The following is a 13,196-nucleotide window of genomic DNA, read 5'->3' on the forward strand; positions in this document are numbered from 1 at the left end:
GCGCTAATGAAAGTCTATGGGGGAAGAAACTGATCCGGCGGCAACAGACGCCGGATCCGTTTTTTTAAAGTTTTTGCCAGATTGTGCCTGATGGCAAAAAACTGATGTGTGAAAGCAGCCTTAGAAGATCAGCAGATGGGATTGTTTGGGGAGAGAAAGTGAGAATCATTGGTTTTGGGATATTGAAGGAGAGTATGTATTTGGAGCAAAGACTTGTAAGGGCAAATGTAAGCATGGTGAAAGGAAGTTTTGAAAAATGCAAAGGGAAATTCAATTATGGGGGTTGTCCACTATTTGGACAACCTCTTCTAATTCCCCATGGTTTGCCCCCATAAAAATAATAGCCTATACTCCCTTCTATTGCAGTTTCAGCGATATCGGAACTCTCGTTCCCGGGGCCCACGTGACATTGTTATGACACACAAGGCCCATGACCAATCGGCGCCATCTTCCTTCTCCCGCCTTCGTACGGAGGGAGTGGCAGCTGCACCGCTCACTTCCTGTTAAGTACTTAACCGTACAAAGGTGGGAGAAAGAAGCTGGCGCTGATTATGACACACAAGGCCCATGACCAATGTCACGTGGGCCCCGGGAACGCGAGTTGCGACATCGTTGGAACCGCATCAGAAGTGAGTATAGGCTTTTATTTTATGGGGACAAACAATGGGGATTAGGAAGTTTGTTGTTCAAGTACTGGACAAACACTTTTATAGCCCCCTTCACACGTTTTTCATTCCGGTACATGTGTTGTCTGTTTTCACACGTACCGGAATGAAACATGGAGACATGGACATACGTAGACCCATTAAAATCAATGGGTCTGCGCATAAATCTGTTCTTTTTCACAGACGTGTGGCGCACATGCATGTCTGTGTGTTCTGCACGGCGACAAGTCCGTTTTTCTCCAGCAGCACTGATGTCACATAGATCACATTAGTGTGCGGTCCATGTGACATCAGTGTGACACATACCAGAGAAAACACGTCTTTGAAATAACATGATTTTACATAATCGCATGTCTCCAGCCCTGCTGTCTTTTGGCACTGCTGGCACTTGCTTCCAGGCCCGCTTGTTATGCTCATTCATATTCGCTGCACCACGGACCCAGAAGCAGCAGCAGCAGCGTTGGAAACAGCAGTGCCAGGGATAGGCGAGTAAAAAGTTCCTGATCACACGTTTGCCAAAATCACGGCACATAGCTGGCCATACGCACCTTCAAACGTCTGTGATAAAACGCAAGTTTTTTTACGGTCCATGTTGAAGGGGGCCTTATCAACAGAGTGCTTACCTTCTAGTCAATTCTGGTATTTTCGGCTGCAGTTGATGGAAACAGACCCTGTCTCGTCAAATTTTATACATCTTCAAATGCACGTGAAATAGACGAAGGAAGGACCACAGGAGACGGGTCAGACAATCCCAGCAGGGGGTGATTTAAGAGACTGGAGAGAGTATGAACATTTAGACTTGCTACACGGGAAGTAGACTTGCTACCAAAATGTACAGATGACAAGTTTTGTTTATTAGCACTAACAATCCCTTTTTTTATGGGATAATAACATTAAAATAGCATTCTGGAGCACATCATAGGCATTGGGTAAAAGACACAGTGCTAGTATAGTGGTATAATATATAGGAGCCTTTTCAGGCTGTGCCCCCTGCTGAGGCACGGAGAAGCTGTGCAGTGTAAAGATGGCTGCAGAAAAAAACTGTAATTTGGACAGACCATAAGGCCAAGCGATTCTGCAGCACTTCTCAGTATGATTTGTGCTCTAGTCGAGCAGGTCAGACGAGCTAACTCTGAAATTGCTCAAGTAACGAGTATAATGATCGTAAATGGTTGGGCAGTGCAGCTTAGGCCCCTTTCACACATCAGTTTTTTTGCCATCAATCACAATCAGTTTTCTTGACGTATCCGTCGCAGATTGTGGATAAACTGATGCAATGGATCAGTTTTTCGATGGATCCAACTAGCTGAGGGCTAAATAATTGGAGCATGCTAAAACGGAATCTGTTCCTGGATTGCATCATTTGACGGATCTTGCGCCCATAGGCTTCCATTTCACCAAATGACGGATGGCGACGGATACGTCGCTGTCTGGTTTTTCAACGTACACAAAAAAACGTTACTTTGGCTGTCGTCTCCGTCCTACGGCCAAACATTTTTCGACGGATGAAACGTGAGGCGATCCGTCGCTAATACGAATTCGCTAATAATAAGTCGATGGGGTAAAAAACATCAGTCGCTGGATCAGTTTTTTTCTTTGTTGTGGTGGTTGTTGTTGTTTGTTGGTGGTTGCGTTTTTTTTTTTTTTTGCTTTAATCAAAATTCGACGGATTGTGACTGGCAAAAAATTGTTTACAGCCAGCCATAAACAGCATGTTTCTGGGGGGGGGGACGGGATTGTGTGTGGTGAGAGGGTTGGGGAGGGAGGCTTTTTTTTTTTTTTTTTTTTTTTTTTTTTTTTGATTATCAAAGGCACAATTACAAAAATAGATAATGCATTGATTGTAAAGCTGAAAGTAGATAATACAGAGTACCTCTGTTTATTATGAGTCCATACTCTGTATTAAAATAAAATGTATAATTGTAGATTTTTATTCTTTTAACCTAAAAACAAATAAAATGTGACTTTTACAATATGGAGCGTCAGCACGATACTTCATTGGCTTCCATTGTAAGAGATGGAGCTATTCACAATTGGGGTGGTCACTTAGAAGCAGAGACTATACAGTATGTGCTGGATATTGGGGAGCAGCTGTAGGTGATCGCACACAGAAGATATTGTAATAGGAGGGCTTCTTTAATAATCATCCTCCATCACACAGTGTAGAGTGCTGCGGAGTTGCACAGGCCAGTTGACTTGTACCTATAGCAGCTCATTTTGAGCATAATTTCCTTCTTGTGAGCGTGCCTTTAGGTAAATGTGACCTGTTATCTTATTTATAAAAAGCAAAAAAAACCCCTACAAATTCATCATGTTTATTCATGTCTTTTAGGACTAGCGAAGCGTGTTGGAGCTCGACTACTGCTGGCATCTACCTCAGAGGTCTATGGAGGTAACTGACATTACAGCCGTGTATTTAGCATATTGCTAAAGAGGTTTACACCCATAATTGCTTTCAACATTGTTCCTGTGTCTCATTATCTTCTATCACAATGATCCCTGGTGTCAAGCTGCAGAGCAAAAGATAAACAGTCAAGACTGATAATGCAATGCTTGGCTTGTGTAATCCTTGGCCCTCTTATGTGTTGCTGTAATGGCTCCCTGTGACTCATGTATCTTATATTGAACTTAATTATCTATATATATAATTGCCTTATTCTGTCTGTCTGTCTGTCATGCTCCAAAATTGTGTCCTTACGGTGACACAAAGCTGATTGGCCGCTGGGCTCGCCATGGCCCCGCCCCCCCACACGGATTGGCCGCTCGCCCAGGCTGCGCCCCCACACGGATTGGCCAGCCGCTCGCCCAGGCTCCGCCCCCCCCACAGATTGGCCTCTCGCCCCGGCACCCTGCAGGCATTGGCAATTCGGCCACGCCACGCCCCGCCCCCCTCACGCAATGCACGTTAGCTCTGGCCCCACCCCCTCCCTCCTCCCGCGCATTTCTCGAACTGACACGGCTGTCACGGAGGTGAGTACGGTACTCCCTGCCCACCCCCCCCCTCCCCCCCTCCCCCCCCGCCCCCGCCCCCGCTCGCACAGGACTGGTGTGGATACGTTGCTAACCATGCTCGCATGGTTACAAGCGCTGTCACGGAGGTGAGTACTGTACTCCCTCCCCCCCCCTCCCCCCCCCCCGGCCCCCGCTCGCACGGCAGTGGTGGGAGTGGTGTGGATACGTTGGTATCAAGCCCATCAAGGTCCTGCTGCGCCAGAAGATCCACACGCACACACACAAACATACACACACATCAGATCACACTCACACTCACTCTTACACACACCTCACACACACCTCACACACACCTCACATCGCATCCACATACTCACAACATCCTGGGATATCGCTTGCTTCTCGGCGGCGAAAATGTGCTGTTGTGATCTTCCAGGACCTGACGGAGGATCACATGGCCAGAAGCATGTGATATCCCCGGATGTTGTCAGTATGAGCGCGTAAGTGCGATATCGTCAGTGTCTGTGTGTGTGAGTGGATGCGATCGGGTGTGTGTGAGTGGATGCGATCGGGTGTGTGTGAGTGGATGCGATCGGGTGTGTGTGAGTGGATGCGATCGGGTGTGTGTGAGTGGATGCGATCGGGTGTGTGTGAGTGGATGCGATCGGGTGTGTGTGAGTGTATGCGATCGGGTGTGTGTGAGTGTATGCGATCGGGTGTGTGTGTGAGTGTATGCGATCGGGTGTGTGTGTGAGTGGATGCGATCGGGTGTGTGTGAGTGGATGCGATCGGGTGTGTGTGAGTGGATGCGATCGGGTGTGTGTGTGAGTTGATGCGATCGGGTGTGTGTGTGAGTGGATGCGATCGGGTGTGTGTGTGAGTGGATGCGATCGGGTGTGTGTGTGAGTGGATGCGATCGGGTGTGTGAGTGCCGGCAGAGGACCAGGCCGTGCTGGAGGAGGCTGGGAGCAGAGAGGCTGATCATGGGGAAGAGGGGAATGCTGATGCTGAAGGAGGCTGGGATGGGAAGGCTGGGAGGAAGGAGGCTGGGACGAGAGAGGCTGATCCTCAGGAAGGCTGAGGAGGGGAGGCTGATGCTGAGGGAGGCTGGAAGGAGAGAGGCTGAGCAAACGTGCTCCATCCGCCATACTGCGCACTCCCCATCGTGCTGCATCCCCCATGCTGCGCACTCCCAAACGTGGTCCATCCCCCATGCTGCGCACTCCCAAACGTGGTCCATCCGCCATGCTGCGCACTCCCAAACGTGGTCCATCCGCCATGCTGCGCACTCCCAAACGTGGTCCATCCGCCATGCTGCGCACTCCCAAACGTGGTCCATCCGCCATGCTGCGCACTCCCAAACGTGCTCCATCCGCCATGCTGCGCACTCCCAAACGTGCTCCATCCGCCATACTGCGCACTGGAGCACGTTTGGGAGTGCGCAGCATGGCGGATGGAGCACGTTTGAGAATGCGCAGCATGGCGGATGGAGCACGTTTGGGAGTGCGCAGCATGGCGGATGGAGCACGTTTAGGAGTGCGCAGCATGCCGGATGGTGCACGATCGGGAGTGCGCAGTATGGCGGATGGAGCACGTTTGGGAGTGCGCAGCATGGCGGATGGAGCACGTTTAGAAGTGCGCAGCATGGCGGATGGACCACGTTTGGGAGTGCGCAGCATGGCGGATGGAGCACGTTTAGGAGTGCGCAGCATGGCGGATGGAGCACGTTTGCAAGTGCGCAGCATGGCGGGTGGAGCACGATGGGAGGTGCACACCTCCCCCCAACACACACACACACGCGCACTGCACAACACACACACACTAGGAATCACAAACAACGCCCTACACAGACACCCACACAGACAACGCTGCACACACAAATATACGCACATACTGCACAACACACACATTGCTCAAAACATACCTCCCCCCAAAACACACCACACCCACACAAACCGCACAACACACACACACACACACAACGCTACAGACACACAGCGCTCCACAAACAACGCAACACACGCAACACACATACAACACCGCTCTCACCCCCCGCGACACTCAGAACATGTACAGCGCCCTACACAAACACTTAGTAACTACACACAACAACATCTATATATATATATAACAAAAATCATACATGAACTACACAATACGTAAATTCTAGAATACCCGATGCGTAGAATCGGGCCACCTTCTAGTTTATTATATTTGCTTTGAAAGAAAAAGATGAAGTAATCTTATCCTTTTATTTTCATCATCAGATCCAGAAGTCCACCCTCAAAATGAAGACTACTGGGGACATGTGAATCCTATTGGCCCCCGAGCTTGCTATGATGAGGGAAAGCGAGTAGCGGAGACAATGTGCTACGCTTATATGAAGCAGGTTGGCCATACTACTAAATATTCTGTAATACTTCCCATCCCTGCTTTAATCTCTATTTACTGTCAATGTAATGGCAATGAGATGTTGAGCCTTCGGTATCGGTCCTCCCTCCTTTCAGGCATCATTATTCCCAGAATTACATTTGGGTTACTCCGATAACATGTAGGGAGCAGTGGGGGTGTGGGGTGTGCTTCGCACTAAGTTTTATAAACTTGCAAGTTTTATCATTTGCCCAATTTAAAGCCCCTCTATTAAAGGGAATATCTGTCAGCAGGTTTTTACTACCTCATCTGAGAGCAGCATAATGTAGCCAAAGAGGCCCTGAGTTGAACGATGTATCAATTAGGTTGGCTGCAGCCACTAATCTAACAGTGAGCTGAGAGAACTGCCCCTGTCCTGACCATGCTTTCAGTATACATTTCCATAGACAGAAACTGCTACTCACAGAGGGGGGCAGAGTCTAACTAGAGCTACTGTGCTGCTGAGACCCACTAATGATAAAGATAAGAGGCTTAAACTAACATTGCAGGTACACAAAAAAGGCTGAGATAACAGACAGGGCTGAATTCTGTTTTAAGTCTTGCAGCAATGCCTTCTTCAGATTACATTGCAGAAACTGGTTGACAGTCTTTTTTTTTAAGTAGCTAATTTTATGATCTACTAAATTTTAGAGAAAATCTCGGATTGCACTCGGACACCTGTTATTCAATGAACCGCTCTCAGATGCGTTTTTTGTTTTTTTTTTCTCCAAATCGGACTGAAAAAAATCGCAGCAAGCTGCTTTTTGGCGAGTTTCACGCACAAGTCTCTCCAATGCAACTCTATGGGAGCATGAAAAAAAAGCATGTCACACGGACCGGCACTCACACCATCCTAGTGACATTCGTTTTTCAAAATACATTAATCGCATGTTTCTCAAAACACTGGAAATGAGTGAGGTCTCACAATGTCTGTCAATTATAGAGATTGACCGACATTGTGAGACCTCACTCATTTCCAGTGTTTTGAGAAACATGCGATTAATGTCAGTCGGTCTCTCCCTCTCAGTCTCTACGCTCTCTCTGTCTGTCTCTGTCCATGTCGGTCTATCCCTCTCCCCTGCCCCCCTCTCTCATACTCACCGATTCCCGATCTCCGGCGCGGCGCTGAACGACGTTTACACTGCTCCGGCAGCTTCTCCTCTTTTGAAAAAGCCGGACTCTCATTATTCAATCTCTTATTCCCTGCTTTCCCCGCCCACAGGCGCCTATGATTGATTACAGTCAGACACGCCCCCACGATGAGTGACAGCTGTCTCAATTCAACCAATCACAGCTGCCGGTGGGCGGGTCTATATCATGCAGTTAAAAAAAATAATTTACAAAAAAAAACTGCGTGCAGTTCCCCCCAATTTTAATACCAGCCAGGGGAAAGCCACACGGCTGGTATTATCAGGATTGGGAGCCCCACCTTATGGGGAGCCCCCCACTTTAACATGAGCAGCCAGCAGTCGCCCGGAATAGCCGCATCCATTAGATGCGACTGTCCCGGGACTGTACCCGGCCATCCCAAATTGCCCTGGTGCGGTGCCAATTGAGGTAATAAGGAGTTAATGGCAGCAGCCCATAGCTGCCACTAAGTCCTAGATTAATCATGGCAGGCGTCTCCCCGAGATACCTTCCATGATTAACCTGTAAGATAAAGGAGTTTTTGGTGTATGTCTTTTATTTTCTTTATTTGAAATAAATGACAAAAAAAACAACCTCTTTCACCATTTTATTAAACCCCCAAATACCCCTCCAGGTCCGACGTAATCCACAGAGGTCCCTCGACGCTGTCAGCTCTGCTACATCGGAAGCTGGCAGAGCAGTCACAGACCACGACTGCTCTCTGCGAGTTCCCCGCAGCAACTGAAGTGAGTCGCGCTATCAGCGATGACGTTACCCGTGGCCACAGATCTCAGCGGGAGGACTGCAGCTGTGGCCGCGGGTAACCTCAGTGACTGCACCGCTGATCGCGCGACTCAGTGCGGTCACTCAGGTGATTTCCGGTCACCGGTGAGACCTTCACTGGTGACCGAAAATCATGCCATGCCATGCCACGCCACACAGACAGAGCCGCGGGATGACAATGAAGTCGGGTGCCGTTCATCCGACTTCATTCTGATCGCGCGGCTCTGTCTGTGTCTGCTGTCAGCGGCCATGTAGCAGAGCTGCATGGCAGATGACAGCTGCTGAGAAAAAAAGGATCACACACGGATCACACACGCATTACACACGCTCTGCTACCCTGGAAACAATTTAAAAAAAGCATTGCACTTTGTCAGGCAACTCTGACCGATTTTACACGCATAGGTGTGTTTCCACCCTTAGGCTGAGTTCACATGTGCTCTAATCATCCATTAGAAGGGATCCTGCAGAGATCCTTTTGGTAAAAAAAAATCTGCAAACACAACTTTTTGTCTATTATTAAATAACTGATGTTCCTTCCCTTCCTTCCTCCTTCATGTAGAAAAACAGATTCAACACAAATCATTTTGCCAACGGATCTTTGCAGGATCTGTTCTCAGAATTACAGGACATGTAAATTTAGCCTAACACTGCTATGCTTTTTGTGAAAACATCAAAATTAAGCCTATAAGAGAGCATATCACAATTTGGAGAAACCAAAAAAAGCTGTGTGTCAGTGTGGTGCGGCACAGTTCAAGCCGCCACTCACTATATATACACTGAGAGTTGACGGAACCCGCAATGACATCACCCCTGTGAGCTGAATGCTGCTGGGAGGAATAAAGTTCACTTCCTCCTGGCAGCGAGGCTCTAAAAGCCACTTCACACATAACGAGATCGCTAACTACATCGTTGCTACGTCAGTTTCTGTGACGAAACCGCAACTTCACCAGTGATCTCGTTATGTTTGACACGTACCAACGATCCGCCCCCTGCTGTGAGGTCGTTGGTCGTTGCTGAATGTCCTGGGCCATTTTTTGCTCGTTGGAGTCCTGCTGGGCAGGATGGATCTATATATTTGACACCTACCAACGATCTCGTTTACGACCTAGATGAGAACTTCAAGTGTGACACGTAGGCGTGTAGTTGTGTCACCTTTTCTGCGCCCCCTCTGCACCGATTTGGTTGGCGCTGAGAACAGTACTGCATTCTGATTGTGTATCTCTTCATGCTTTGTTCCCTTTTGAGCCTTGCTTTTGAGGATAGAATGAAGGATGGATGAATCCAGGTGCAGATGCAGCTTCGATCCGAAAAGCAAGCAAGCAACCGGGAACAAAGTACGAATGAATCCTGGTGGAGTCGCAGGTTCTATCCTCAAAGCAAGGCTCAAAAAGGGACAAAGGATGAAGCGATACAAAGTTGCCTTCTAGGCCGGTCGCCTAATCAGAACGCGGTATTGGCCACCAATCGGGGCGGAAGGGTGTGGAGAAAAGGCAACGCATATGCACGCCTACGTGGCCTACAGCGTCAAACACTACGCCCCTATTCGAGGTCAGAATCGTTACATAGCTGCCGTGTGACAGGGTCACAACGACCAACGAGATCGTTCTACAGGTCGCTGCATCGTTACTAAAGTCGTTGGGAAAATGACTGACATCTCACCAACGATCCAGAAACTGAGACGTAGTAACGATCTTGTTATGTGTGACTGGACCTTTAGACAAATGCTGACACCAGGCGGCTTCAGAACATCATTAACCTGCATACTAACCAGGTTAGTAGCCTGTTAAAGAGAACCTGTTGGCACAATTTCACCGTATAAAATAAAAACTTTGATGTAATGGAACTGTAATACTGATTACATTGATGGCTTTGGTTAAGAAATCTTTGTGGTTTTTTATTAACCATCATTTGATGTTTTTTGCCAATTAAATTTTGGTGCACAGGATTTTTCCACCCTATCTGTGATTCCCCAGCCTTTGTATGACCTACCATGTCTGACATCTCAGCAGTGATCTGTCATTCACAGACCAGAGGCAAGTGGAGGGGCTGGAGAATCAGACAGGGAGGAGAAATCCCATCCACTGTGCACCGAAATCTAACTGGCAAAAAACATCAAATGCTGATTGGTGAAGAAACCTTTCTTCATCGTTCCTTATGGGAGACCCAGACCATGGGTGTATAGCTTCTGCCTCCGGAGGACACACAAAGTACTACACTAAAAAGTGTAGCTCCTCCCTCCGAGCATATACACCCCCTGGATGACCAAATCTAGCCAGTTCAATGCTTTGTGTTCAGGAGGTCACACACACATGCATTCTCATCTGATTTTTGATTTTTGATTTCAAAGAGTTGGAAGAAAAGCGGGTCCAAGCTGGACTCCCGGCATGTCCCTTCTCACCCCACTGTGTCGGCGGTGCTGTTAATGGTTGATTTTACAAGGCTGGAGCCTTACATGCCGCGCTCCTTCACCATCCCTCGGGCTCTGGCTTGAAGTGGGAGCCATCACGGTTCTCACTGCTTTGCAGGAGACCGGTCTCCATCCGCAGCCCTTTCAAGGACCCTGCCGGACGGAGCGCTCATCCCTCAGGGACCTGGCCCTGCGTCTCATAAGCTAAGTATTGAGACGTTATTGAGGGGTCCCTTGTACATTTTTTTGTGGGGAGTGTGTGTTATTTAACTTTGCTATGATTTCCGGCCGGTTCTCTGGTTTTCTCCTGAGAACCGCGCCGAGGGTGCCTGCTCGTCGGCCGCATGGTAAAATTTAGGCTTCGGCTGCGGCCTACTTTCGTTTTCACTGCCCCTGCTTGTCAGTCATGTAGGGGGACAGTGCGGCGCCGCCCACCGGCCGTTCAGCTCAGGGGAGGACACGCCTCTCTGAGGAGATGTTTCCCTCCCCTGTATTTCTCCTTGGCCCTCCGGTTCCTGCTCTTGGACTAAACCCCGCCCCCCCTCCTCACTCCGGCGCCATTTTATCAGCGTTCACACACTGATCGGCGCTGGCTGCTGCAGCTCTGCATCTGTCTGGGGGTCCAAGCTGTGGAATCCGGAGGGCACACAAAACGGTCTGGTAAGCCACAACCTCTGGTTGTGGACTTTCTTGTACACTCTCTGGGGGTCATTCTGAAGGAGTGTGTTCCTTACTGCAGAACCTCCACCTCAGCAGCATGTCTCTCACTAGGAGCAAGGCTGCAAGGCTTTACTCTATATGCACTGCATGTAAGCTCATACTGCCTGAACCGAGCACATATCCACATTGTGATGCCTGCTCTAACATGGTGGTGCCTCAGCCTGGAGTCTCCCCAGGGGTCCCTCCGGCTGCTCCAGCCCCGGTGGCTGAACCCCCGGCTTGGGTAGCATCGTTTTCTAAAGCTATCTCCCAGTCCTTTGCCGACTCCATGGGACAGCTGTCCCGGACTCTGCTGACCATGCATCAGCCCCCTTCTCAGGGCGCCTCTGCTGCTCCGACTCGCTCTGCAGAGCTCAGAGGATTTTTCATCTGTTCCCAGACCCCGTCCTCCTAAACGGAGACGCAGGGACTCTTCTCCTTCCTCGTCCCACGGCTCTGATTCACGAGCTGAATCGCAGGGCGAGGAGGATGCCTTTACTGTGGGCTCGGACGCTACCTCTATGTACCCCATTGATCGAACTGAAGGTGATGCGGATGTTAGTGATTTGAATGCGTCCATTAATTCCGTACTGGACCTCAATCCACCAGTGTCAGAGGAACAAGCCTCTCTGGTAGAAAAACACCAGTTTACCTCACCCTCACAAATCTCTATATGAAGCGGCAGGGGCCTCGTTCTCCCCGTCTTTTGCAGCAGTGTGGGCTCTTAAGGCCGTCTCTGCTTCTCTGGCGGAGATGCATTCCCTCACCAGGGACTCTATGCCCGAAATGGTTGCCTTAACTTCCCAGGCTTCGGCTTTTTCATCCTATGCCATGTCTGCCATTCTGGAGGCTTCTCACCGCACGGCGGTGGCTTCCGCTAATTCCCTCGCGATCCGCAGGATCTTGTGGCTTCGAGAGTGGAAAGCAGACGCTTCTTCCAAGAAGTACCTTGCTGGGCTCCCCTTTGCTGGGTCCCGGCTGTTCGGTGAACAACTGGATGAAATTATTAAGGAAGCTACTGGCGGGAAGAGTACTTCCTTGCCACAAACTAAAACCAGGAAACCTGTCCAGGGCAGGAACCAGTCGAGGTTTCGTTCCTTTCGTTCCTCTAACTGGTCATCCTCTAAGCCCTCAGCCTCGTCCACTAACTCAGCCAAGGATCGAAAACCCAGCTGGCGCACGAAGCCGCGTCCTCAGAAGAACGGAGGAGCCGCTGCCACTAAGGCAGCCTCCTCTTGACTATCTGGCTGCGCCAGCAACGTCCTTGGTCGGTGGCAGGCTCTCCCACTTTGGCGACGTTTGGTTTCAACACGTCTCCGATCAGTGGGTGCGGGATATCATCTCCCACGGCTACAGGATAGAATTTTCTTCCAGCCCGCCAAACAGATTTTTTCTGTCCACTCCCCCCTGCTCCAAAGCCGCCGCCTTCTCTCAGGCCGTGGCATCGTTGCAGGCCAACGGAGTAATTGTACCGGTTCCCGCCCGTTAACGGTTCAGAGGTTTCTACTCAAACCTCTTCCTAGTCCCCAAGAAGGACGGTTCCTTCCGGCCCATCCTGGATCTCACGCTTCTCAACAAGCATGTTCAGGTGCGGCACTTTCGCATGGAATCTCTGCGATCGGTCATTGCCTCAATGACTCAAGGAGATTTTCTAGCATCCATCGACATCAGAGATGCCTATCTGCATGTGCCAATTGCAGTTTCACACCAGCGTTGGCTACGTTTTGCAATCGGAGAGGAACATTTCCAATTCGTGGCTCTCCCCTTTGGGTTAGCCACGGCCCCTCGTGTATTCACCAAGGTCATGGCAGCAGTGGTTGCGGTTCTGCACCTCCAGGGGTTGGCAGTGATTCCTTCCCTGGACGACCTTCTAGTCAAGGCTTCATCCAGTGCAGACTGTCAGCGGAGTGTCTCGCTCACTCTCGCCACGCTTGTTCAATTCGGGTGGCTTGTCAATCTGCCCAAGTCCACTCTGACCCCGACCCAGAAACTTGCGTACCTAGGGGTGCAATTCGAGACTCTGACTAAGGGCAGCTTCACAAGTGCCGGCAAACAGCAGTCCCTTCATCTGGCGGTGTGCTCTCTGTTGAAGCCCCGCCGTCATTCCATCAGGCACCTCATGCAGGTGCTGGGTCAGATGGTGGAGTCAATGG

At 49.8% G+C, this 13,196-nt stretch overlaps 1 protein-coding gene across 1 annotated transcript in view; it reads left to right on the top strand.

The window, feature by feature from the left end:
• Positions 1–13,196, top strand: part of UXS1 (UDP-glucuronate decarboxylase 1) — a 94,400-nt gene that overhangs the window by 41,653 nt on the left and 39,551 nt on the right. The window contains 2 exon segments of the mRNA XM_075334261.1: positions 2,998–3,057; positions 5,885–6,006. Of these exon segments, the coding sequence (XP_075190376.1) occupies positions 2,998–3,057; positions 5,885–6,006 (182 nt within the window).

This window comes from Anomaloglossus baeobatrachus, chromosome 2, assembly GCF_048569485.1.
Source record: "Anomaloglossus baeobatrachus isolate aAnoBae1 chromosome 2, aAnoBae1.hap1, whole genome shotgun sequence".
NCBI lineage: Eukaryota > Metazoa > Chordata > Amphibia > Anura > Aromobatidae > Anomaloglossus > Anomaloglossus baeobatrachus.